The sequence below is a fragment of the Amia ocellicauda genome, chromosome 5, assembly GCF_036373705.1.
Source record: "Amia ocellicauda isolate fAmiCal2 chromosome 5, fAmiCal2.hap1, whole genome shotgun sequence".
In the NCBI taxonomy this organism is placed as follows: domain Eukaryota; kingdom Metazoa; phylum Chordata; class Actinopteri; order Amiiformes; family Amiidae; genus Amia; species Amia ocellicauda.
This window is the reverse complement of record NC_089854.1, coordinates 48529587-48556532: the sequence shown is the minus strand read 5'-3', so window position 1 is coordinate 48556532 and position 26946 is coordinate 48529587. Positions and strand designations below refer to the sequence as shown.

The 26946-nt window shown below is 40.8% G+C and overlaps 2 protein-coding genes across 4 annotated transcripts in view; both read right to left on the bottom strand.

Moving 5' to 3' along the window:
• Positions 1-4762, bottom strand: part of tubgcp6 (tubulin gamma complex component 6) — a 32196-nt gene extending 27434 nt beyond the window's left edge. Inside the window, exons 1-6 of one of the 3 annotated variants that reach the window (XM_066705559.1) lie at positions 4314-4762; positions 3649-3805; positions 2212-3058; positions 1934-2097; positions 1419-1623; positions 1109-1270 (exon numbers count right to left, since the gene is read on the bottom strand). In XM_066705559.1, coding sequence (XP_066561656.1) covers positions 1109-1270; positions 1419-1623; positions 1934-2097; positions 2212-2988 — 1308 coding nt within the window. In that variant the 5' untranslated portion in view covers positions 2989-3058; positions 3649-3805; positions 4314-4762. Of the gene's footprint in view, positions 1-1108; positions 1271-1418; positions 1624-1933; positions 2098-2211; positions 3059-3648; positions 3806-4049; positions 4236-4313 lie in introns of those variants that run through there. The other 2 variants (XM_066705558.1, XM_066705560.1) reach the window with 2 other exon arrangements.
• Positions 4763-9523: 4761 nt separating this feature from the next.
• plxnb2b (plexin b2b) overlaps positions 9524-26946 on the bottom strand; it is a 132559-nt gene continuing 115136 nt past the window's right edge. Inside the window, exons 31-36 of the mRNA XM_066705557.1 lie at positions 18795-18955; positions 18200-18347; positions 17710-17774; positions 17271-17346; positions 16893-16967; positions 9524-15320 (exon numbers count right to left, since the gene is read on the bottom strand). Of these exons, the coding sequence (XP_066561654.1) occupies positions 15216-15320; positions 16893-16967; positions 17271-17346; positions 17710-17774; positions 18200-18347; positions 18795-18955 (630 nt within the window). The 3' untranslated portion in view covers positions 9524-15215. The remainder of the gene's footprint in view (positions 15321-16892; positions 16968-17270; positions 17347-17709; positions 17775-18199; positions 18348-18794; positions 18956-26946) is intronic.

Genomic DNA, 26946 nt, shown 5'->3' with positions numbered 1-26946 from the left:
ATTTTTTATGAAATTTCAACCTTGCCTATCCAATGTTGTATCAACGTAGGTTATTCCAAGTTGATCCAACGTTGATTCACCGTTGAAAATTCAACGTCGATTCCATTTGCAAATCCAATCACTTTTCAATGTATATTCAACGTTGAAAGAACGTTGTTTCTAATGTATTTTGCCTGCTGGGTTTACCAACAATTCCACCATCTAAGGTTTCAGCTTCTCTCATCAATCAGGCCATGTGTCCAACAAAGCGTTTTTTCCTGAGGCCAGCATATTTTCTCAATTGTTTGCAATGGGGGCGCCGCGTATTTAAAAACGTGCTGTGCATCTATTCCGCACTGAGTGCTCAGCGTTTCTTTTCTGGTCGCCTAGAGTTGAAAAATGTTCAACTTTGGGTAAAACGCAGCGCTCGTCACTGTCACTTTTTACCCAGCCGTCCAATCACAGTGGAGGAGGGGCGGGACAAATACCACACCGACAGTCCGTCCTCTCTCTCTACGTGCTTCAGCCTTCCCTTCATCCAGAGAAAGGGCCAGAGCAATTACTCTACCTTGTGCCGACATTTTTACATTCTGTATTTCTTAGCAACACAAACTATCTGCGACATTAGGTACTTCAACACATTCCTTCCACGGATATTCCGATTCATAGCAACCAAAGCGTCTCAGCTGAAACAGCGCTGCGCCTCCAAAGCAATCTGGCGCTCCCAGCTGGGCGCTTTCAGAAGAGCGCTGGGCATTGTCAGCTATGGAAAATGCTAACCACCAGGCAGCACATGTTGTCATGCAGATTCTCTTTGGTGCAAGTGCGCCAGCTTGCCCTGCTAGAATATAAAATATAGGCCTACATCTACAATTATTGTAATAGTCCAATAACTTTTGATTTGACTGAAAAAAAAAAAACGACTGCTCGACTTGAATCTCAGTCGACTGAGGGGTCTCCGACTGATGATTCCAATCGTCGACTTTCAGGGGGCAGCCCTAGAACTGATACAGTGATTGAGTAAAATAGGGAGTGATGGAGAGATGCAGTGATGGGGGAGTGATGCAGGAATGGAGTGATGGAGGAAGTTAAAAGGGGACCGAAAGAGGCGTTACGTTACAGGCGTTACCTGCAGAACAAGGCCCCTGCCCTGTGGGCTGTGCAGGGCGAAGCGGCTGAGACGCAGGTAGTGTGTCCCGTACTCCGCCAGCTCCCCCAGCAGCCGTGCCACACTCTCCGGAGACACTCCTGACACACACACCCCCCCGCGCACGCCGAACTGCAGCCCTGTCTGCAACACACAAACATGATCAGAAACAATACGACACAAATGCACAAAAATAATACACACATTTTCAGAAAAAACACACACACTCACAAACTATGAAAATTATACACACAGAATGCCAGGTTGAGACATAGAGAGTGTCAGTCAATACCTGGTTGAGTGGAAAGGTTGAGGAGGCAACTCCAATCAGCACGTTGAGCAAGTCAGTGACTAGCTGTGTCTGACTATGGGGGGGCAGCGGGGGGATGGGTGCAGTGGTCAGCAGCCTCAGGTCCCCCTCCCACAGCCGGTACAACTGGTCAAACACCTCCCGCCCCCCCTCTGACAGGTATGGGGGCTCCTTCCTCCCAGGGGGGCTGAGAGAGAATACGAAAGTGAGAAGGTGCGGGAAATGGAAAGAGAGATAAGTACAGAGAAAGCAGGGGAAAAGAGAGAGTTTGGTGTGGGGTAGAAAAAGCAAGGGAAAAGGGACAAGGGAGGAAAAAAAGAGTAAGAGAAGTAGTGGAAGGAGATAAGAGAGGAGAAAGGAAGGATGAGACAGAAACAATGGGATACTGGGAGACGGCAATAAACCGAGACCATCTCACTCAAAGATACCCCTGTGTAGTGTATGTGTAATATACCCCTCAGGACTATAGACCCCTGCCACTGCCCCCACACCCTCACCAGCCGACCCTCTCCCAGCAGCGTCGGTGTCCAGGTTCGAACCCCCGCAGAGCTTCCCACACATCCAGTTCTGGGCTTGGGCTCGGCTCTGACTGGGAGTCTGGCGTCAGGTTCGAGGATGACTGGAACCCCTCATCCTCAGACTGGTCCAGACTGGTGGGGACCTAGACAGAGAGAGACAGAGAGAACACAAAGAGAGAGAGAGAGATAGAGAATCAGTCTGTCTAACTGGGTGTGTCAGTCTCTCAGTGTGTGTCAGTCTCTCTCAGTGTCCTCACCCGGATGGCTAGTCCAGTGATGTCAATGTTGCTAGGCACCGGTGGCAGTTCCAGTCTGATGTCCATGTCTGCGGTGCGTGTGTGCTGCAGGGCCCCAAACAGAGACAGCCGGGTCTCCCTCTCGTAGCGCTCCTCTGCTTCACCCCCCCCATGGCCCAATGCCAGTAGCCCTGTACCAGGGGAGGCCTCCATCAGGCCTAAGGTACCTCCCAGGCTGGCCAGTGCCCCCCACTCCTCTCCGCACACAAGTGTCCAGGCCTGGGCCTCCAACCGTCTCAGCTCCCCACCCTCATACCCTTGGATGGGAGGTCGGCGCTGCACCTCACGCTTCCGTCGCAGGAAATCATAGGAAGGGGGTGGGGGGGGCACAGATCCTGCCAGCTGGACCAGGAGCTCCAACATCGAGTCCACAGCCCCTCCATCCTCCGGCAGCTGCCACAGCAGCTGCTCCAGCCGTTCAGCTTCCATCTGGCAGCCCGACACACGCAGCTCAAAGGACAACATCAGAACCTTGTTGCGGGAAGGCGTGAGGGTAGCAGGCTGGGACTGTGCGGGGCCATGGTGGGAGGGATCCTGAAATAGCCGGGAAAGAAGGGCACCAAAGGCACATCGTCTAAGCGCCCGCCGAGTGCCCTCCTGTGTGCGTCCCCCACGTGTGCACTGCTTCCATGAAACGCCACACAAGTGTGCATCACACAGGGCACCCAGCAGCCCAGTAATGCTGCTGTCGCTGCTGCTGAGAGAGGCACCTGAGCTCCCATACATTACGGCCTCCATCAGTCTCCCAGTTTCTCAGCTGCTGCAGTACCACCCTCACACTGCAGGGGGCAGGATCAGTACCACAGTCCTGCAAAGACAGAGACAATGTGTAAATTGGGAGTGTACGGTATGTAACTGTGTGTATGCCTCTGTGCCTAACCATACACACTCCATCTTACAGGATAATAGTTCAATTTAAAAACCTAGAGAGGGGATCAATCTATACCTCATTTAAGTAAATACCACTGAGAAAAAGGATTACATTTTGAATAGGAATTAATTAAACAAATTCAGGCTGGGATAACTTGTGTAAAGTCCATCTGTAAAGTCACACCCTTCTATAACTGGTTGAGAAAGGGTATGTTCATAAATGGCTCTTTAATACAGGATACTGCAGTGTGTAGTAAATGGGAGTCCCTACTGAATGTTTCACTATAAGAACACATCATGCTTCTGGCACATCGTCTCTGCAGGATTGCTAGACGACTCCACTGCTCTCGATTCAAACTCAATTAATATTTAGCAGGCCGCTATGTACAAGGCGACTTACAACGGTTAAGAATCAAGATAAATGAATGACCTACGCACACACAATAGTGTAAGCAGCATCACAATTAATGTTAGACATTAAGTGAATACAATAAAGGTATAAGGGAGAAAAAGCAAAAATGAACATACCTTTAATGAATGTACCTTTAATTAAAACCGTTGCACTCCACTCCTAACTCGTATCATAAAAATATTAATAATATTGTAATGTTTGATGCCTTGTATTTAACTGTATTCTTGCACTTTGTATTGCACTTATGTTGTAAGTCGCCCTGGATAAGGTCGTCTGCCAAGAAATAAAAATAATAATAATAAAATAATAATAATGTGTTTACAGAACCATCTTTATGTTTGAAAATATATAGTTTCAGGAAAATCAATACACTGAATAATGACTACAGTAGTAAATGATATCGGTACAATACATTATCAATAATAACCCCACTGCAACTAATTATAGCAATCCATAAAGTTATTCATATTGTTATTCATTTGATTTGGTTTAATTTGTTACAACAGAAAGTACCCACTATACTGACGTGAAGTTCTCCCACCGGTAACTCGCCGTCAACAGGTATATCAAGAATGGGATTAGGCGACTGTTCCTGAATGCTGAGTTTATCATTATACTCAGATGTTAAATTAATAACACAACAAATGTTTTATACCGACTGGATTGCAACAAACCAACAGCCATTTCCCTGACTACCGCTTGCCCTCCTCTTGGTCCGCCCACTCTGAGACATCATTGGTTTAAAGCAGCAAAACTCCCATTGTGATTGGATACAACTTACTTCCTGGATTGTTTTTGTTACTATTTCCGTTTCATTTCCTCTGATCTCATTGGAGTAATCGATCGAAATGCCAAAAGCGGGTTGAACGGAGGCGCTGACAGTCTTCTCCCTTTTCCGCAATCCTAATTGGTGTATATTCATGATTACGGCATGTTAATAGCAAACTCGCCAGCCGATCTGCTTTTGTGGGGTTGACAGTTACCCGCCGTTACAGCTCTGGGTGAAGTCTTGTCAGTGGCCGCGTTCACGACACGCATACTTTGCCGAGTCTGCGCAGACTTTTCACATACTTTGCGACGAAACTGTCCAAATTCGGCGTCTGCATGAACTCAGCCGGAAACCCCCTGAAAGTGCGACGCATCCACAGGCTGCAAAGTCTGTACAGTCGCGCAGCTTCTCAAGAGGTACTGCGCTGGTGCAGCCGCGGCTCAAAACAATAAACGAGCGCTGTGTGACAAAGACGTGTGTTTCAGCCAGAGACAGACTCACTACATGGGCCAGCGCCACCTAGTCAGGGGGTGTGAATCGCCCTTCAGTCATGTCATGAAGGATCTTATTAATTTCATGCTAGATAAGTACAAGAGAAATATAATATTTTAAAGATTGACAGTTCAACAATAAAATAATATGCATGTTTAGTGGTGTACGTATACATTATAACCTAATTTCCACGTATTGTGAATTTGCACACCTGGCAAGGAAATCCATAATATATACAAAATATTGTACATGTTTATTTCTCTAAATGCACAGGTTTAATGTAGATATAATATTGTACACACACAAACAAAATCTGTTGTAATTAATTTGATCAGTATGTGAGCATTTAACCCTTAAGTGTCCCAACAATGAGTAGGAATAAATATTTATACTAATTAAAGATTATTAACGGAAAGTTACTTAATCTGATATGAACTGATGAAATGGACCATTTTCTGATTACACTGTAAAGTATGAAGCTGGTGCAGCACGAAGGGAACTTCGATTGCATTAACGTATGTGAATAGGACTGATTTCTCTCAACAGCGACTCCATGTTTGTTCTGCTGGAGTCTGCAGCTCCAAAGCCCACGCTCCATCTGCACAGACTGTGACGTCACACGCAGACTCCGGTCTGCAGTCTAGCCGGCAGAGAAGTGTTGTGAACGCAGCCTATGTAACATTTTTTGTTCCTGGGTAGTAGTGTTATTTCCTAATTGCTTATGCCTCAAAAATATAGAAAATGGCTATTATTCCCCACAAACGTTGCTTTTGTGACCAGGACAGCGATATTTTGAAATGTAACTATTTCCAATGAGAAAACGGCCGTTTCGTTCACATAAATTAACATGTATTTATACTACAGTAATACAAAAATCACTACAAAAGATTTAGAAGTGAGTAGTTTTTCGAGATTTGTGATAATCGTAAATCTCGAAAAACTACTAACTTCTAAATCTTTTGTAGTGAACGAAAAGACACAAATTCGCCCGTTTTCTCATTGGAAATAGTTACATTTCAAATATCACAATAATAGCCATTTTCTATACTTTTGAGGCATAAGCAATTAGGAAATAACACTTACTACCCAGGAACAACAACAAAAAAAAATGTTACCCGGTGTTATTATTTTTATTATTATTATTATTATTATTATTAGTAGTAGTAGTAGTAGTAGTAGTTGTTTACATATTAAAGTACACGGATATATGAATGATTGTATCTGGCATGAATGTTTAATCATGAACAATAGATGGCCGCAACAAGCCTTCAGGACTGTGGTGCTTCCAGGTGGTCCTTCCAGATTAAAAAAACCTGTAGGTGCCTGTACCTGTGACAGTAGGTGACAGTATGGAAAATGCTAATAAAAACAAAGAGGAGTCATTTGTAAATGTACTTTGACTTGTATTTAAACAAAAAACATATAAAGACAAGGTATTTGATGTTTTACCTAATCAACTGCATAGTTTTTTGAAGGTAAACATTTATGTTGAAATTGATGAATGGAACACATTCCAAAAAAGTTGGGACAGGGGCAATTTAGGACTAATAGCAATGTGACAAGTTGAAATAAGAAGGTGATGTGAAACAGGTGAGGCAGTTGTTTAATCATAGTATACAAGGAGCCTCCAAAAAAGGCCTAGACCTTCAAGAGCAAGGATGGGTCGAGGCTCGCCAATCTGCCAACAGATGCGTCAGCGAATAATCCAACACTTTGAGATCAACATTCCCCAAAGACAAATCTGTAGGATTTTGGGCATTTTACCTTCTAAAGTGCACAATATAATTAAAAGATTCAAGGAATCCGGTCAAATCTCGGTGCGTAAAGGGCAAGGCCGAAAACCACTTCTGAATGCACATGATCTCCGATCCCTCAGACATCACTGTATTAAAAACCGTCATGAGTCTGTAATGGATATCCTGACATGGGCTCGGGAATACTTTGGTAAACCTTTGTCAGTCAACACCATTCGCTGCTGCATCCACAGATGCAAGTTAAGGCGCTACTATGCAAAGCAGAAGCCATACATCAACACTGTCCAGAAGCACCGCCGACTTCTCTGGGCTCGGTCTCATTTGAGATGGACAGTAGCACAGTGGAATCGTGTTTTGTGGTCCGACAAGTCAACATTTCAAATAATAATGAGTTCCAATTTAATTTAAACAGCTGAAATGTTTTAAGTTTCTGTAGAAACAGAATATAGCTACAGTTGGATCACTTGAGAGAAAGTGCTCAGGGGAGCACCTGTGCTGGAACAAAGCATCAGGATCAACATAGCCTCCAGTTCAGTCTGTTCATTCAGTTGGAGGTAATGCTCACAAGTAGCAACTGATAAACATTATGAACACTCGGTATGATAATATTATTCACCCAAGCAATTATTCAGAAATGCCATCAGCCAAAGAAAACACTTGATGAAATTGGAAAAGGTAAAACAATCAGTTGTTATTCAAGTTGCAATCTATAGCATTATTATTAACATCTATAGCAGTACTTATTGAGTAGTGTGTGGTACACCTATGTAGATTTATGTTGTTAAACAATATTTCTCATCAGATAGTTGCCTTCTGTATCCAGGACAAGAAAGAATCCCAACTGTAAGCATTTTAGGGACTGGGCAACTGTAGGGATACCTTAATTCCTCATAACACAATCTGTCAGATAATTAATTATGTAATTATTTCTTCAAGCTTAATGATACAGCTTACATCACACCTGCTTTTCTCCTTGGTTTATCCTGGCAGTCTTAATAAGGTTGTGGTGGTGGTGTGTGTGTGTGTGTGTGGGGGGGGGGGGCTGATACAGATATTCTTTTCATCCAAGATTGGAAATCAAACATTCCTCCTCTTTTTGCTCCTTCTTTCTGATCAGCAGCACCTTAGACTGCCAGTGAGGAAAGAGTACCTGTGATGTTATGTTTTTCCTTTTCACAGCACTCAAAACATTATATTTTATACTTTTATAATAATGTTCACATGCAGTGTATATGTAATGATTACAAGGAAAATCTACACATTATGAATACAATCTCCCCCCAAAAGTTTAATTGTTATTAAATAAAGACAATAGCTGTGAATAAAGCACCATGAATCCTAGAGGAATGGGACTGGTGGAGAAGCTGCACACCAGTGAAGCAAGTTCAGCAAATCCAAATGGCAAACAACAGGGAGTGATGCATCTAGCTTGGATATTATATTTATGACTTCATTTGGTTTGGTGATACAATAATAAAACATGCACAGTGCTATAAATGTCACATTCTGATTAATTAAAAATAATGTAAACCAATTTATTTTTTTAATTCAAAACTCTTAATGATCAAACCTAATCTGTTATATATTAAGGAGGTTGAATATCACCAAAACTATTGATATTTACCATTACATAAATATTTAGTTAGTACTTAGTGGAAGCACCTTTGGTAGCATTTACTCTTGTGAATAAGGAAAGGTTTAAACCAGTTTTGCACAGTAGAATGGTGTAACATTTGACCATTCACACTTGCAAAATTACTTTAGTTCCAACAAGTTCATTGGGGATTATTGATGGACTGCCATCTTCAAGTCACACCATACATTTTCTATTGGATTCAAGTTTGGAATATGACTGAGCCACTCAAGGGCATTCACTTTCTTAATTTGATTGTTTTAAATTGATTGAGTATTGATTCTGGGCTGACTCAAACAGCTGTACTTTGAACTATCAATTTTCCTGTCAATACTGACAAGCTTCCCAGTTCTTGCCGATAAGAAGCATCCCCCATAACATGATGTGGTCACCACCATGCTTGGAAGTTGGGATTGTGTTGACTGAGTGATGTTTGGGCTTGTGCCAAATGTAATGCTTGGAATTGACAAACTCTTCTGCCATTTGCCTGTATCATCATCTGCATGCTTCATCGCAAACCCCATACAAGATTTAAGATAAGTCTTTCTCAGTAATACCTGCTTTCTTGTAACTCATCCATATAGGTCAGCTTTGTGTAGGGACTGGGCTATTGGTCATGTATGAACACTGACTCCCAACTCAGAAACAGAACTCTGCAAATCTTTCAGTCACCAGTATCCTGCTTGCTTTACACTCCGTTTGGAAGGACAGCCTGATGTGGGAAATGATTGAGCACATTCCATGAAGGACATTCCACTTTTTAAGTGACTTTCAGTGACTGACATTGTTTTGTGAACTTTTGATCCGAGTTTCCCTACCACTTTTTAGCAGTCATGTTTAGATAAGTCCTTGGTTTTCATGGTTGGTTGTCATATCACTATGCGAGTTGTGGCTTGATATTTTTGTAACCTTTCAAATTAATATTTTGCACCTGTACTGATTTAGGGTTGCTATAGCCAATTCTTTACATAATATCCACATTTCTAGTTAGTGTAGATTCTAAATATGAAGTCATATTTAGAAGTTTCATGATTGCAAACTTAGCAACAAAATGTGCAAAGTTTGCAGGGGGCTGAATACTTATGCTAGGGACTATATATGCAAATATTTTATATATGCAGTGAGTTTACATCAGTAGTGGCTGGTCTACTAAACCATCTCAATGTTCCCTGTGGGCTCAGAAACTGGTCAATTAGTATGGAAGTGGCATGCTGAACTGTGTTTCAAGTGTTTTAGTTAATATGCAGGTCATCTTAATCACACTGCACAGTCAGCTGTGTATCGTTGAGGTATCTGGAAGTCTCACATGTTCAGTGGTTTACAAAGAGAGACCAGGCAGCACACTCATTCTTTAATTTATTTATTTCATTTATTTTTAGAAGCGGTTAGTGGTTTAAGGAGAATCATTTTGCAGAGGTTTCTGGCCATTGCTGAAGATCTTAAAAAAAAAAAAAAAAAAAAAAAAAAAAAAAATACATGCTAAAGAAAAGTAACATGAATTATATATATATTTTTACCTTTTTCTCCCAAATGAAATAAAAGCAGTGTTTATTATAATACAGCATGTTGTTTAACATGCCTCAGCAATGGCACAGGACCTTTTAGGAAACTGCTGGCTGTTATACTTCCAGATCATCACACATGGTAGGACTGCTCACAGACACAACAGGGGCACACACACACGTACAGGCACACACACACACACACCACTGACCTATGTCCTCCAAGTCACACACATGGCAACAAGAACAACACTCATACTTTCAGGAAAGCAATCACAGATGTGTGAAATAATAAAAGAAACTTAAACATGCACATCTGCCAAAAGCCACCCCTCGGAGGGCTGCAGAGTGATGGCAAGAGCAGGAGCTCTATAGGCATCCCACTGGAAACAGGCAACAGCATAAAGATCAACTCTATCATACCTAATTTCTCTTTTGTCCCAAATTCCAGGTCATGCTTTTTAAGACCAGAATTTAACTTAAATTAACAAACACTGGGGCATGTTTCTTAAGGCTTCGGAGTATTTTCAGAAGTGTTCATCTTTCTGTACAGGAATTTGGCATACTTAAGGTGGCCTTTTTACCAGATTTTTTTAAATAACCATTACAGCAACAAACTTTCTGACAAGCATGTTCTCCATGCCCTCTCTTTGTTAACACACTTCAAAATCTTTTCATACTATGTCAAAGTTTCTTTTATTGATTCACATGTACAAATAGAGGAAAAAAAAAAAAAAAAAAGAACAGCACAGTCTCGGGAACTCAATGCATAGGACAAGAGTGCATTAGGGTACATTAGATCAATGTCGTACAATCGCTATATGTCATTTCAAAAGGAAAATAATAACTGCACAGCAGTAAGGAAGTTCTTTATCGGCAAGTACAGATGATACACAGTTTTCATACACAGTGGGGATTAACAATAATATTTCTCAATAGTTCATTATCGAGAAAGCACGTTTGTATAGCGAAAAAACACCACAGGGACAATTTGAATTGTACTGTTTAGTCACTACTTTGATTTGAACTTGGAATTAAAGACAGAAGAGCAGCACATATTTCAATATACATTTGCTGTAGATTTTCCCACTGCTTATGTATGAGCTGTCACTGAAAGCTTTGGACTCCTAACAAAGTTAATATTGAAGAAGTCTACATGCCATCCATGTTTACACTATGCACGCTGAGCAGATATTGGCACAAGATCGCAGCTGCAGAAAATATTCTTGTGTCTGACAGCTGCTGGACATAGATCTCTGATTATATGAGCATCACAGAATCACTGGACTCTGCTGCATACTTGTTATTTCTAAGGCACACATTGGCTAAAAGAAGGTAAGACAGTCTTGCATGGAGTTGTCAGTACTTGAAAAAAATAATTTACAAAAATGTATGCAAGTCGGATCAAAAAGTCCACAATGCTATTTATTTTGTTGTTGTTTTTAATTTAAAAAAAAATCACATTCAGATGCAGAGACCTGGGCAAGTGAACTGCCAACATGTCTCACTATCTTTCACAGGACAGACAGCCCCCTCTGAACTTGCAGTACATCAAGGGAGTCAGAGCTGACATTATGAATCTCTGGTTTGTGGCTCAGTGCTCCAGGCAGCAGTGAGTAGTACTAGGAGGAACATTTTGAGGCACAACTCTGTAAATCACATTAAAAAAAAAAAAACGAAAAAGCAGCCTGTCGGTTACAACAGAATGGCAAAAGTCACAAGATGCTCCTAACTAACTGCAATGAAGATAATGTGCTCACGATGTAACAATGCAAAGCTCTTAATTCCACTATCAGTAACTAAACAGAAATACACCAACAAAAAAAACACCAAGTGTCACAGGGGAAGACCTGATGAAACAGCTGTATCAACACTAACAGAACAGCTTGGATGAAGTTTCGCCCGTCAGCAAAACTTGGCCATTCAAAAAAAAAAAAAAAAAACTCATTATGACTGTAAAATACTAACCACCGGCAATAAATAAAAAACAAACAAAAAAAACTCTCAATCCTGTAATAGTGTTGTTTGCTGGATTATTGTGTGGACTCGTTTAGAAAATGTGCACATGAGCAAGTTTTTGTACCTTGTCGAAAGCCACCTTTGAACTGGATTCTGTACAGCTGTGATACTGAGAAAGAGGATCTGACTGGGAATCAGCTAAATCCTTTAGTTCACTTCAGGCCCTGGACTACAATAGTGGCAACGCTAGTTAGAGACAGAGACAGTCTGAAGAAGTACAGATTTTAGTGATGTAAAAACACATCCATGTAAACAGGTATACCAGATACTCCAGGAGCTTTGGATTTAAAACCAAAAAATATAAATTACTGTCCTGTGCATTACTCCAAACTAGTTTTAAAAGATTTCAAAGGAATAGTGAGTGTGCTGTAAAAACTGAAGAATACTTGAACTGAAAAATGTGTGGTCCCATTACTTACCTTCCCCATTAACAGTTAGTGTCTACAATTATATATGCTGAACATTGTTTGTTTGTGCAATATAACATTTTACTCAACATGAGGAACTGCAGATCTCCATTTCAAACCAGCACCAGTACTGACAGCTCATGAAATTAGAACCCTTACATTAATTGTAATAAAATCTTCTGTTCCTTTCCATTCTTTATGTAGTACATTACAGATCAGCAGTGTAGTTTTTATCTGTGATTGCATGTAAATATATTTTCAACTTCCAAAGCACAGTTCTGGATACTATAGGCAACAATCAAAACCTTTAACATTATCATAAGAAAATGTGGCACAGTCAGTCATCACATCACAAGGAAACAGACCTCATATAAAACATATATATATAAAAACAAAAAAAACATTAAAAACCGTACCGATTTCCTTTCATAAAGTCTCCTTTAATTACTGTATTTGTGTTGTCTAATAATTTCACTTTGGGGCTCAGCTTATCTTATTCTTTACAGCAGTACTCAGACAATGCTGTGCGTGTGTGTGTGCATGCGCATGTGTGTACATGTGTGTACATGTGTGTACATGTGTGTACATGTGTGTACATGTGTGTACATGTGTGTACATGTGTTTGCACGCGCGTTTTGTCAGTCAAATTAAAGAGAATCTTTGGCCTCTCAACAATACTCAATAGTCAGGCTGACAAAATAAAATGGGGAAATGCACTGCTGAAAAAATAGCTATTCAGAATCTCAGATTTGGGAAACTTTTATGCATTGTGACATCTAACTGTAATTACCCATGTGGACACAGACAAACACTTTTCATTTGACATTCATGCGTGATTGAGTGCAATATATGTTGAATTCAATAATCAATGCTGGGTGCTCTTCATTGTGTCTGCAGAGTTGAAAGAGTATTTCTGTCCCAAATTGAGCAAACATGTTGACAGTTACAGGCATCTGCACTATGTCTGTGCACAGCTGTGCTTTAGCAGTTGAGATAAAACAAGGTCCATCTTGCCATTTTCCTTAAACTCCTAAACCAACACAGCATGATTCAATTGATGAACAACTGAAGCTTTAGTGTAGCCGTGGTTAAAAAATAAACTTATGGTGAAAGCAATTTGATTAAGTTATCTATTAAAATAAGAATGTTGTAATTTGTTGATTATTCATTGCCTACTTGAGCTAAGCCTGATCCTTTTGTTTTACACAGTCATTGAGTCTGTTCTGTGTCTGAAGAAGGGGATCCACATTAAGGCTCTGCTTTCGGATAGAAGAGTCATACAAGTGAGATTAAGCAGCTGTAGTCAGTTTAATCTAAAGGAGGAAAATATTTAAACTTGGTAATGTAAAGATTGATCCAAAACTGTTTCACAGAACATTGTTATTGTCACTTTACTATGGTGGGCACCAATTCGTAATGAATTAATGTATGAATCCCAAAGGAATAAAATCAATGCATTTCCACCAAGTTCCTGTTGTTGATCACATGTATAAACCCTAACCCTAAACTCAAACCCTGATTTAGTTGTGTGTGAGTCCCTTCGATATTCATGTTGTATTCATACATCAAGTCATAAAGAATTGGTGGCCGTTATTGTAAAGTGCAAATGGATATGCATTTCAATTCTCTCTAAATAAAGAAGATTCAATCAAGAATAAGAAAGCAACAAATCTATTTATCTGTAAACTGAAGGCTGTATTAGCTGTGGAGGACTATAGCTATGATTGGATTATCACATAAAAAAGGAAAAGACATTCATTTCAAAAAATAAAATTAAAATAAATTTAAAAAAACATCATCTTTGATTTGTTTTGTATTCTTATGTATAAATCTCACATGATCAGTTTGTCTTTTGTTCCTGTATACACACAAGATAATGAGTTAAACTGTGGGCAAGGTGTGGGCACTGACCACAATTTGGCCACAATGGAAAGATGGGATGATAAGCTGGTGGCAGTGAAGACTGAGTGGGCTGGCAGAGTGGTGATACATGAATGCCCATTCCACATCACTTCACTGCCTCCATACCAAGCTCATAAGCATCGCCAAAACAAGTGGCCATCGTTAAAAAAGTTAATATTAAAAAAAGCTTCCTGAATGCAGACTGCACAATAAAAATATATAATACTATTTTTTTTCTACACAAGAAGAAATTGAACATCTGATAACTGGAAATTCAGTGGTTAATGCAGGGCTTATTTCCTCCCTCATGGGCACTGCAGCAGCTTGCACTCGGTATGGCATACACACACTGGCAGCTGTACAGGTTTTATATGCTGATATTGAACAGATTCTCTTTTCAAATTGCAGAGCAGTGGCAACCTCTCCTACCGCGTCAGGTCTAGCAGTATACACACAACTCTATACTGCATTGTCTGTGCTCTCTGAATTCTTCTAGCATTGACCTAATGTGCAAAACCCCTTTATGTAACTACAGCTGGTCTACTTGTGGAAGGCGCTATTCTTAGTCACAGCGACAGGGCTGCTGCAACTTTGACTAATCCTGTCAGTTTCTCAGGAGGATCCCTTGGGGACATTTTTCCCTGTCTGTTCAATCAGGCACAAGCTGATCACCTGTCATCTGCCAAACGTGTCGAAAACATTCACAGTAAAACCACTCTGAAAATAAACATGTGGCCAAGTAATTTAAAATAAATATTTATGTTTGACTACTTTCCATCTTTAAAATCTAGAACATTTCAAATTCATATCCAAAATGTGATTTTTGTTTTTGTTTTTTTTCTTGGTCTTATTATTATTTTTATTTTTTTTGGGTCTCTCAATGTGGACAATAACTGCCAACAGAGGTTCCAATTGTTTCAATATGATTTCCATCCCAGAAGAAAGAACCATGGCTGGTCTTAATACACTCCCGCCAGGTTGCAGTACTGGTACACCACGAGCCCAGAGTAAGCAATAAAAGTCAGTATTTAGAATCCAGTATTCAGAACTCTGTTCCTCCAGGGCAGTATAGAGACTGGACTGTACTCTACCCAGCTCTCCTCCTCTTCCCCGCTCACAGGGATCCAGTGAAATAAGCCCCCATTAACACTGAAACCCCAGTATGCCCCCTTCCCCTTTCTTGGCCCCACTCCCACCCATGCGGGTTAGAGATCTGTGACTTTGTTTTCCAAAGCAGCAGCTATCTGCTGGAGCCTTAAAGTGAGCTGCTTATTTTGAGCAGCTGGGTCCTCATCCAGGGAATTGATAATCTATGATGGCGAAAGAGAGAAAAAACAATTTGTAAAAATTAAAACAATAGTCATAATTACCAAATATCACCTAAAATACAGAAATTAGCTTCTCAGTTGAAAGAAAGCAAAAGCATTTTAGTTTGAATTAAATCTCTTGAACACATCTCGCCAGGTATTTCCAACTCTGCTGGCTACTCAAAAAGGGCTTGCATGACTTGGGCTCCTTATTAAATCACAAATTTCTGTAATTTACATTCTACTGAAGCCAGTCTATTAACCATTCTTAATTGCAGACTCTGCACTCAGGGCAACAGTGTTTTATATGCCTAGACTTTGAAATTCCTTGCCTAATAAGCTTATTAGAGTTTCTTCCTCTACAGGGACTTAGAATAGTGTGTTTAAAATTCGTTCTATTTAAAGAAATCCAATCTATTGACCTAATGATAGATGCAGTTTACTAGTCCTTACCTATTTGGTTTGTTTTTCCTTCTTTGCTCTTAATCACCAGAAAGAGCTTTGAGATATTTGGTTATTTATTATTAATGAAAGGCACTATACAGAATAGAGGTTTTTGATTTTGGGCTGCATTTACCTACTATTGTAATCTGTGTTCTAACAGGTGATTCTGTACTCCACTAGTCACAGAATAATTGTGTTTGTTGCAAACCATGAAAATGTAATGTAAATAAATACTTCATGACAGGCTAAACAGAACATACATTTCATGCATTATTATTTATTTTAAATGTGAAGTGGGGGATTTAAGAAGCTGTTGGAATAATCTTAGTTGTATTTATAAGAAGGTGTATTCTATCATTTTAAAACCTCTTTAAATGTTGCCTACTATAATATCAATAGCCTACTATAATAATAATAGGATAATTAAAAGTCACTATTTATTTTATTGTGATTAGCTTATTATCAGTATCATTATTGGTTATATTATCATATTATTATTAGCCTATGCAGTAACAATACACACCACATAATCTCTTATCTCCTGCCAAGGTAATTTGTTAGGTTATGTCTTTCTTGAATGTTTCTCTATGCATACAGAAATAATATGTTAATTCAGATTTGTCTTCCGATGACAAGTTGTATCATTTTGGGGCTGGCGGACGACTGTGTGCAACGTGTCTGAAAACGGAAACATCAAAATTATAACATCTTGCCCAATCTTAATACATTCTACATTTTGTGGGCCTTGGGCTAGGTGGCCAGCTGGCCAGCCATCAGGAGCAGCTACAGGTTGAAGTGTGCCGACAATATTTCTATGTACAAATAAACTTTTAGGCGAAATCAATGATGGAAACACTAAACATTTCCGATATTTTATTGGACAATACAGAATGCTTTTGCAGGAAATGATGTCAACATTTAAATATTTGTACTTATTTTGTTCGCTACAAGTCAGTTTGGATGGAAACGCACCATAGCTTGTAAAATGCAAACTTAAGAATTGTTGCACAAAACATGTTCGATAAGTGGAAGGTGACCTCTACTGTGGACTGGTGTTAATCCAGCTGCTGAACTAAACCCTGATTTTTTCACCGCTATCTAATATACTGACAAGAAAACTGATTAACTTACCCCATCATAGTATTTGCTTGCATACTGGTAAAGTTGGTGCAGGGCTACTTGCGTGTTGAGTTTGTCAGTGTGAGCCTGGAAGATAAAAAACAGAGGTTGAAGAGTGCAAGAGTAGGTTTCTGTCAGGCAACTGCTTGCAGTGTCTCACTTACGGGAGAAAAAAAGCATTTTAGAATGCAGGCCAAACTGGGGAATACTGTACATAACACATTTTTGAAATTACTTAAAAACCTGTCAAATGAAGCGATAAATTAGAGCAGGTGTCAAATTATCACTGTCTCCAATACAGACCTGCAATACACCTCAGAACAGACTAGCCTTAACCCCAGCACTGAGCCCAAATATATGCACTGCAAAAAAACTATCAGTCAGGTTTACCCGGGAAACCTCAGCCAGGTGGGTGTTCATATCCTGGTCGCTTACTGGTACCATCTGTCTGATGTTCCTGTAATACCTGTGGGACATAGAGAAACAGTCAAGCAAGTGGTTAATAATAATCACAGTATCCTGGGTGGGGCAGTGCTATTGTACCCTTGAGAAAGGTGCTCCAGTAAAATACCCAGCTGTATAAATGGGTACAAATGTAAGTCACCCTGGATAAGAGCGTCAGCTAAATGACAAACATAATAATAATAATAATAATAATATTATTATTATTATTATTATTATTATTATTAATAATAATAATAATAATAATAACCTTGGTAGAGTATGAGTGAGTAAGTTATTCATAAAATCTTAGGCTCTTAAAAGGAAGGTTAAGATGGATTTGGGGAATTATTCATAAAACAAAAACTGTTAATTGGAAAACACTTACTCATCCACCATTTTCTTGTATGAGGAGATTTCCTTTGCATAGAGTAACTTGTTACTGGGGGAATCCTGGCAGGAAGAGAAATAATGTAGTGTGAATATACTGGTCCACTGGTCATCTTGGCAGTTCCTAATTCTTAAGTTAACTGCTCAGAAAGACGATGCTGGTTGGCCCACACAAAGGACCACACAGATCTAGGAAATCATAGATTTAAAATACACTTAAAAAATTTTACCTTACATTTGGGCATCTCTGAATGTATGGATAATGGATTTGGTACAGTGCAGAAAGATTCCTTTTACTCCTGTATCAGGGATCAATCCAGCTTAACCAGAGCATTGTCCTCACCTTCGCACCACTTGACAATTGTGCAGCCTGGCTCAAGTGTATGTGCTGCTCCCCTACTCCCCTCAGTTCAACTCCGATCCCTCTCCCCAGTTGCCCGAATGTGGGCAGTGCCTCGTAGGCTATCCGCCCCACTCTGGTGCCTCACCCTGCTCAGCTTGTGTTCGCTCTTGGTGCAGGCATCCATGAAGGTCTGAGCAATGACGGATAGCGAGGCGTCCACCATCTCGTGCACATGGACGTCAAATATGAAGTGGGGATTCTTCAGGATGTTCACCCAGAACCTCAGTGGCAGGCTGTCAACACACCACAGGCACCGTAAGCAAACGCACTGATACCAGGACACCACTATGCCTGTCACACAGTCCTATCATTTTTTGTATTAATATTTTTGTACTTTACAGATCTTGTGAGCGAGAGTTTGAAGATTTTAATGACCTTGATGACATTTATTTTATTCTTCTGATTTTATATCTGAGTGCTTGAAGCTGATGATTAATAATCTCCAGAATCAATCATCCTCAGTTACTTCCTTGCTTGCTTCAACACATTTCCCTTCAAACCTAAAGATCTTACATTATAAAATAAAATCACAAAGCAAGCAAGTTCAAGTTCTTTACTTGTTAAAAAAAGACAGATTGCCTAGGAAATGAGATAACTAATCCATGAATGCACTTTGAATTGCACAAACATTCTTCAAGCTGTACTTTTCAGTGCTACAGTGCATCTCCTCTCAAACAAACCTGTTTGTTTTCCAGATGTGGATGGTCTCGTCATCTACATTTTCATGTTTTTCTGCCTGCTCGTCCAGGAAGTCAAAGAAGTACTTGACAGCTGGGGGCACCACTGTGTTGGAGCACAGTACGCTGCGGAAGAAGTCATCCACAAACTGCTGGAGCGTACCCTGCAAACACACAGCACAGGATCTCAACACTGCTCCCTCTCTTTAGATGATGGGGGTGTTAATACTTCAATAAATATGCATTACATTTTTTATTATTTTCAAACAGTTTAAATCATTGAGTTAGTGACAAACAAAGGGGAACTAGCACGGTTCCCAAAACTATGGTTTAATGCATCTTTACATGTTGCTATATTGTATAAGATATAGGGTGAATGAATGGACCAAACATAGAAAAGTCCTTGAGGAAAACTTGCTGCCCTCTGCAAGAAACTGGGATGAAAGTTTACCTTTCAGCATAACAACTACCTGAAGAACACAGCCAAAACAACACTTGAGTTACTATGGAACAAGAAGGTAAATGTCCTTGAGTGAACCAGTCAGAGCCCTGACTGTTGAAAGGTTTAGAATACCCCAATTTGTCCAGTTTTTAATTAAATTTAAGCAGTTCAAGTCCAGTGAATAACCTGAAATGGTACAAAAGATAAGCAGTAAACTGCCAGAGGTTAAAAAAAAAAAAGTTTAGGTTACCAAAAACTGAAAAATAATCTACATTTCAGAGTTATCTACTATGTTACTACACCCTCTTAAGCAGTATTTGTCAGTGTTAAATGCAGCTCCTGTGCATAGAAGTTACACTGTATTCCTACAATGCACACATAATTTGAAAGATTACTCTCTTGGCTACCAGCATGTTTCATTCTCAAACGCATCCAATTTACAGTTTCCATGTCGCCCGCTGTCACTCAGAGCATGGGTGGTAAACACGCAGTCTGCTCCGGTGGGGGGTCTCACTCAGAGGGTCACAGATCACTCAATTTCGATTCGTTTTGTTCAGAACAACCTAATGATTAATCCAGTATATATTTGATGTTCTATCAAACACAGAGAAGTTCAGATCCCATTATGTAAAAGCTTTGTGTAGTACACAGTAGTAAACAGAGTTTTCCATCTTGACATTTTGAGCTTTCTACAGGTGTGTGTTGCGTCTACTAAAGCATGGATGGTCTTGTTTTGATCAGTAGACTGGTGCCAGAATATGTCATAATTGTCAATATTTTCTGAGATTTTGTATTCCTACTCAGACCAAGTATCCCCCATTTCAGAATGCATGGGGGTGAGGGGTGGGCATAAATGCGAGGGCCAAATTTTCATCAGAGAATGCCTCAAATTGTTAGAAAGCTGAGATTCTCAGCTTCCATGGGATATAAAACACTTGGCAAACACAACAGTGAAGAGTACACATGGGATTAAAGAGAAGCACGCAGAGTTGGTGTACCAGATGGTTTTTTCAGCTTAAGGGGTTACATTTTGTTAAACAAAATGATTCCATGATTATTATTTTTTTATCTCCAATTGTTTATTTGTTCTATGCTTTAATTTCAGAGTACATTGAGACGTTAAACTGCGTAACTCTCCATAAAAAATGGAAAAAATGAGTGTAAATCCAGTAGAAAGTTTGAGCCATGATAAAGATTGCTGTGCATCAGTGCTCCCCAAGCAACTTGACATAGTGTGAACAGTTTTGAATGACTGAATATTGTCAAATCTAGGTGTGCAAAGTTGACCCCATCCCAACAGACTCACAGCTCTAATCATTGTTGCACAATAAAAACTGTTTTCCCCTTAACAGTGTGGAGTATGGTGTGTAGATTAGTGGAGGAAAACTATTTCAATGCATGAAACAAAATGTGAAAGTTCAAAGGGTTGTAGACTTTCTAAAGGCACTGTACATACTGTGATGCAGTGCCGTGCGACACAGTAAAAGACCAACCCATGACTGTGTATGGTTGCGGGTTTATCTTGTTCATGTTTAATTAGTTATATGTGTAGAGATCTGTTTTCGTGTTTTTAGTTTAGGCTCGAGAGGAGCTAGGGTTTGATTTATATTTTCTGTCCTCTTGTTTTCTTTAGCATGATGCATTGTATAATAAAACCCCAGTTTGCACCATAACCCAGCCTCTTTTTTTTTAGTTGGTGCAGTCCCCTCAGGCTGGAGCAGTTAAACTATCCCTTTTATACAAAAGATAAATCACTGTGAAGAATGTAATGCAATAAGAAAGTTATTACTATTTAAGTTATTACAATTTGCTGTAAATTCAGTTTTTTCCACTTGGTTTACTTGCACAAATCTCCACTCTTCTTGTTGAAAAGGAGAAAATGAATCTGTTTTCACAGTTTTTTCCTTGTAGCCGCACTTCATGTTGGTTTGGAAACTCTCACCACCAGCATTGGTGGCCACTCTTACCTCCACTGATTCAGTTAATATTATTAAACTACATGCTGATTGCAATCAAGCAGAGACGGCAGAATGGGAAGAAAAAGAGGCCATCCACCATCCAGATGGCATCTGGCGTGGACCCAATGGCTGTTCTATCCTTGCACCACAGTGCATTCGCCTTACTCTACTCGATATGCATCACAGTGTTGCACACACGGGTCGGAAGGCCATGTTTTCTCAGCTACAAGTGTCTTGGTGGTGGCCAGGCATGGGCAGAGATGTAACACACTTTTGCCAACAGTGCCTCACATGTGCAAAATGTAACCCTGGCAAACCAATTAAAATTTCCAAATCACATCAACCACGTCCTCAGGGACCTTGGGAACACCTTCAGATTGATTTTACTAGGCCTCTTCTGAAATGCCATGGCAAAGCATACTGTCTTGTAATCATAGATCACTTCACTCGCTGGGTGGAGGCCTTTGCCACCCGAGACCGCTCTGCCACAACAGCAACTCGTATCCTAGCCGAAGAAGTTATACCCCGCTGGGGTGTTCCACGACAACTTGATTCTGATCAAGGTCAGGCCTGCCTGTTCATGGGGGTTAAACAGCGGTTTCATATCCCATACCACCCTCAGAACTCAGGTCTTGTGTAACGCACTAACTGCACTCTGAAGGAAAGCTTAGCAAAGGCTCTTCACACCTTGGGCAAGGGATGGACAATAGCTCTCCCTGCTGTTCTATACAATCTCCGTGCGTCACCTAATCGCACAACTAATTTCTCTCCATACGACTTAATGACTGGCAGAGCTATGGCACTGCCACATGGCATCTTTGGCCCTGTCGATTCCAGCCCCAACAGGAGGGTGGCAACATCATAATGCCTAAAATACTTTGTAAATCCAAAGTGAATGTACAAACGTGAGTATGAGTGTTTCTCTTGTTACAGGTTCTGGGCCCACAACGAGGGAGCAGAAGACTACCGCATCTAACTATTGAAACTGAATAATGGGGATAAGCCATATATGGACCCCACTTGTCTGTTTTGTATTATATGTTGTTTGTCTTGTTTGTCATGGGACCAACCTACAGTTAACAGTACTAATACTATTTCCCTGAAGATTTGCTACAAGGCTTCATGATTGATAAAAAGGCTTGGGAGATTACACCAGCCATTGCACCCTCACTAACAAAAGGAAATAGATACACTATCCACAAATAGTTACCATCAGGGTCAGGCTGGACTGATATCCACCCCATTCTGCAGACTGGGATCGAGGATCAGTACTGCCAAGTACACTGACAACACACAGAATCACATTTAGGATGCACTGACATTCGTTGTTTTAATGCGTCTGCTTTGAGGCCTCGGCCTCATGCGTAACACTGCACAAAGCACTCACTAGTGGAATCCTTAACATAGGATCCAATAATAATAATAATTAAAAAAAATTATATGTGTGTGTATATATATATATATATATATATATATATATATACACACTCACCTAAAGGATTATTAGGAACACCATACTAATACTGTGTTTGACCCCCTTTCGCCTTCAGAACTGCTTAATTCTACGTGGAATCGATTCAACAAGGTGCTGAAAGCATTCTTTAGAAATTTTGGCCCATATTGATAGGATAGCATCTTGCAGTTGATGGAGATTTGTGGGATGCACATCCAGGGCACAAAGCTCCCGTTCCACCACATCCCAAAGATGCTCTATTGGGTTGAGATCTGGTTTAGTACAGTGAACTCATTGTCATGTTCAAGAAACCAATTTGAAATGATTCGACCTTTGTGACATGGTGCATTATCCTGCTGGAAGTAGCCATCAGAGGATGGGTACATGGTGGTCATAAAGGGATGGACATGGTCAGAAACAATGCTCAGGTAGGCCGTGGCATTTAAACGATGCCCAATTGGCACTAAGGGGCCTAAAGTGTGCCAAGAAAACATCCCCCACACCATTACACCACCACCACCAGCCTGCACAGTGGTAACAAGGCATGATGGATCCATGTTCTCATTCTGTTTACACCAAATTCTGACTCTACCATCTGAATGTCTCAACAGAAATCGAGACTCATCAGACCAGGCAACATTTTTCCAGTCTTCAACGGTCCAATTTTGGTGAGCTTGTGCAAATTGTAGCCTCTTTTTCCTATTTGTAGTGGAGATGAGTGGCACCCGGTGGGGTCTTCTGCTGTTGTAGCCCATCCGCCTCAAGGTTGTACGTGTTGTGGCTTCACAAATGCTTTGCTGCATACCTCGGTTGTAACGAGTGGTTATTTCAGTCAAAGTTGCTCTTCTATCAGCTTGAATCAGTCGGCCCATTCTCCTCTGACCTCTAGCATCAACAAGGCATTTTTGCCCACAGGACTGCCGCATACTGGATGTTTTTCCCTTTTCACACCATTCTTTGTAAACCCTAGAAATGGTTGTGCGTGAAAATCCCAGTAACTGAGCAGATTGTGAAATACTCAGACCGGCCCGTCTGGCACCAACAACCATGCCACGCTCAAAATTGCTTAAATCACCTTTCTTTCCCATTCAGACATTCAGTTTGGAGTTCAGGAGATTGTCTTGACCAGGACCACACCCCTAAATGCATTGAAGCAACTGCCATGTGATTGGTTGGTTAGATAATTGCATTAATGAGAAATTGAACAGGTGTTCCTAATAATCCTTTAGGTGAGTGTGTATATATATATATATATATATATATATATATATATACATACATACATACATACATACATACATACAGTGAGGGGAAAAAGTATTTGATCCCCTGCTGATTTTGTACGTTTGCCCACTGACAAAGAAATGATCAGTCTATAATTTTAATGGTAGGTGTATTTTAACAGTGAGAGACAGAATAACAACAAAAAAATCCAGAAAAACGCATTTCAAAAAAGTTATACATTGATTTGCATGTTAATGAGGGAAATAAATATTTTATCCCCTATCAATCAGCAAGATTTCTGGCTCCCAGGTGTCTTTTATACAGGTAATGAGCTGAGATTGGGAGCACTCTTAAAGGGAGTGCTCCTAATCTCAGCTCGTTACCTGTATAAAAGACACCTGTCCACAGAAGCAATCAATCAATCAGATTCCAAACTCTCCAACATGGCCAAGACCAAAGAGCTGTCCAAGGTTTTCAGGGACAAGATTGTAGACCTACACAAGGCTGGAATGGGCTACAAGACCATCGCCAAGCAGCTTGGTGAGAAGGTGACAACAGTTGGTGCGATTATTCGCAAATGGAAGAAACACAAAATAACTGCCAGTCTCCCTCGGTCTGGGGCTCCATGCAAGATCTCACCTCGTGGAGTTTCAATGATCATGAGAACGGTGAGGAATCAGCCCAGAACTACACGGGAGGATCTTGTTAATGATCTCAAGGCAGCTGGGACCATAGTCACCAAGAAAACAATTGATAACACACTACGCCATGAAGGACTGAAATCCTGCAGCGCCCGCAAGGTCCCCCTGCTCAAGAAAGCACATGTACAGGCCCGTCTGAAGTTTGCCAATGAACATCTGAATGATTCAGAGGAGAACTGGGTGAAAGTCTTGTGGTCAGATGAGACCAAAATCAAGCTCTTTGGCATCATCTCAACTCACTGTGTTTGGAGGAGGAGGAATGACCCCAACAACACCATCCCCACCGTCAAACATGGAGGTGGAAACATTAGGCTTTTGGGGTGTTTTTCTGCTAAGGGGACAGGACAACTGCACCGCATCAAAGGGACGATGGACGGGGCCATGTACCGTCAAATCTTGGGTGAGAACCTCCTTCCCTCAGCCAGGGCATTGAAAATGGGTCGTGGATGGGTATTCCAGCATGACAATGACCCAAAACACACAGCCAAGGCAACAAAGGAGTGGCTCAAGAAGAAGCACATTAAGGTCCTGGAGTGGCCTAGCCAGTCTCCAGACCTTAATCCCATAGAAAATCTGTGGACGGAGCTGAAGGTTCGAGTTGCCAAATATCAGCCTCGAAACCTTAATGACTTGGAGAGGATCTGCAAAGAGGAGTGGGACAAAATCCCTCCTGAGATGTGTGCAAACCTGGTGGCCAACTACAAGAAATGTCTGACCTCTTTGATTGCCAGCAAGGGTTTTGCCACCAAGTACTAAGTCGAAGGGGTCAAATACTTATTTCCCTCATTAACATGCAAATCAACGTATAACTTTTTTGAAATGCGTTTTTCTGGATTTTTTTGTTGTTATTCTGTCTCTCACTGTTAAAATACACCTACCATTAAAATTATAGACTGATCATTTCTTTGTCAGTGGGCAAACGTACAAAATCAGCAGGGGATCAAATACTTTTTTCCCCCACTGTATATATAATATGACCCTATCATGATTACACTGAGGTAGAATATGCCCTGACCGCTGTAACTGCAATACTCTCTATTGTATGTGCTGCTCAACCCACAGCATTAAACTGGTAAAAACAACAGATAAAAGTAAAGTAAAAGCATACATTCTCACACCAGACCTCCGACCAAAAGAAGCCTGGTGGGTGATATTGGTGGTCTTTTTGGTAGTGCCAATTCCTACATCAACTCCATTAATGCAGCAGTGGACAGGGGATAATGAACAATGGGTAAAATCACAGAGAACTCAAGGCCTAAGTCACTCTCTGAAAGTCCTTAATCATGCACTCACCGCTACTCAAATGACAGGTGATGCATTCCAAAATTACTTCTTAGATCAATTTCCCAATATAATTGACAATATTCCACAATCCACATCTGATGGATGGCATGTGAGATGCTTGCTAGAGATTTGTTGAATGGGTACAACTCCTTTCTTTACTACTGCTGACTCTTACATTTCTAACTAATGTATGTTATCAGCTCATGGTCTCTGTTCCTTTGCCCTCAAGTGAAGAATATTTAATGCTTTTTACTGGTCAACCCTGCTTCTACACCTTTCCAGATTTTCCCTAACACTTTTCGATTCAAGCATATAGGAACATTTCACAACAGTCCTGTCTTCCGACTGGACACAGCAGTATACCTGTCCCCTTTTCCACTATTGCAATGAAACGGTCTGGCCTTTCAGCCGTCATCACAGTCACGCCTTTGAGGGATGCAATGGAGGCTGTCTAGATTTCCAGCACACAGCGATTTTTCCTAACTCCTTAAGCCCTTTTTAGGTACGGACCTTTAACCTGCCTTACCAAGCCCACTATGTGTCTACAGGTATCTGACACTATGGTCCTGGAGGACCTAAACATACCAGGCAGAATTCTCACTGGCATGGTGCCACACCATGGTGGCAGGGACAGTTGCTCACTGACAACACCACTGTCACTCCTAGCACACAAGCTGCTAGAAAACGCGATGAAGGATCTTCACAAAACTTTGCAGGACACAAAGGCTGAAATAAAAGCAGGACAATATGAGGTGGAAATGGGAACAAAGAAAGTAACTGCCTTGGAAAATAGTGACTGAGAATGGGACAGAGAATCAACTTTCGTCAGTTGGTGGACTGTCAGCGCTTTTCCACCAACAAGGAGCCGGTGCTGGAGCCGGAGCTGGTGCTCGGCCTGGGAACCAGCTGATCTTTTTGCGAACCTGCCCCCTTTTCCACCGGTTTTGGAACCGACCGCTGACGTAACTGGTGTGGGCGTTCCCAAGCACGGAGTAGAAGTGAGAAACACACGGCAAAAATAATCAGCACCGAGGCGACTGCATCTCTGAAACCCTATTTAACCATCACAATCAAACTCATTGTAAAAAGCAAA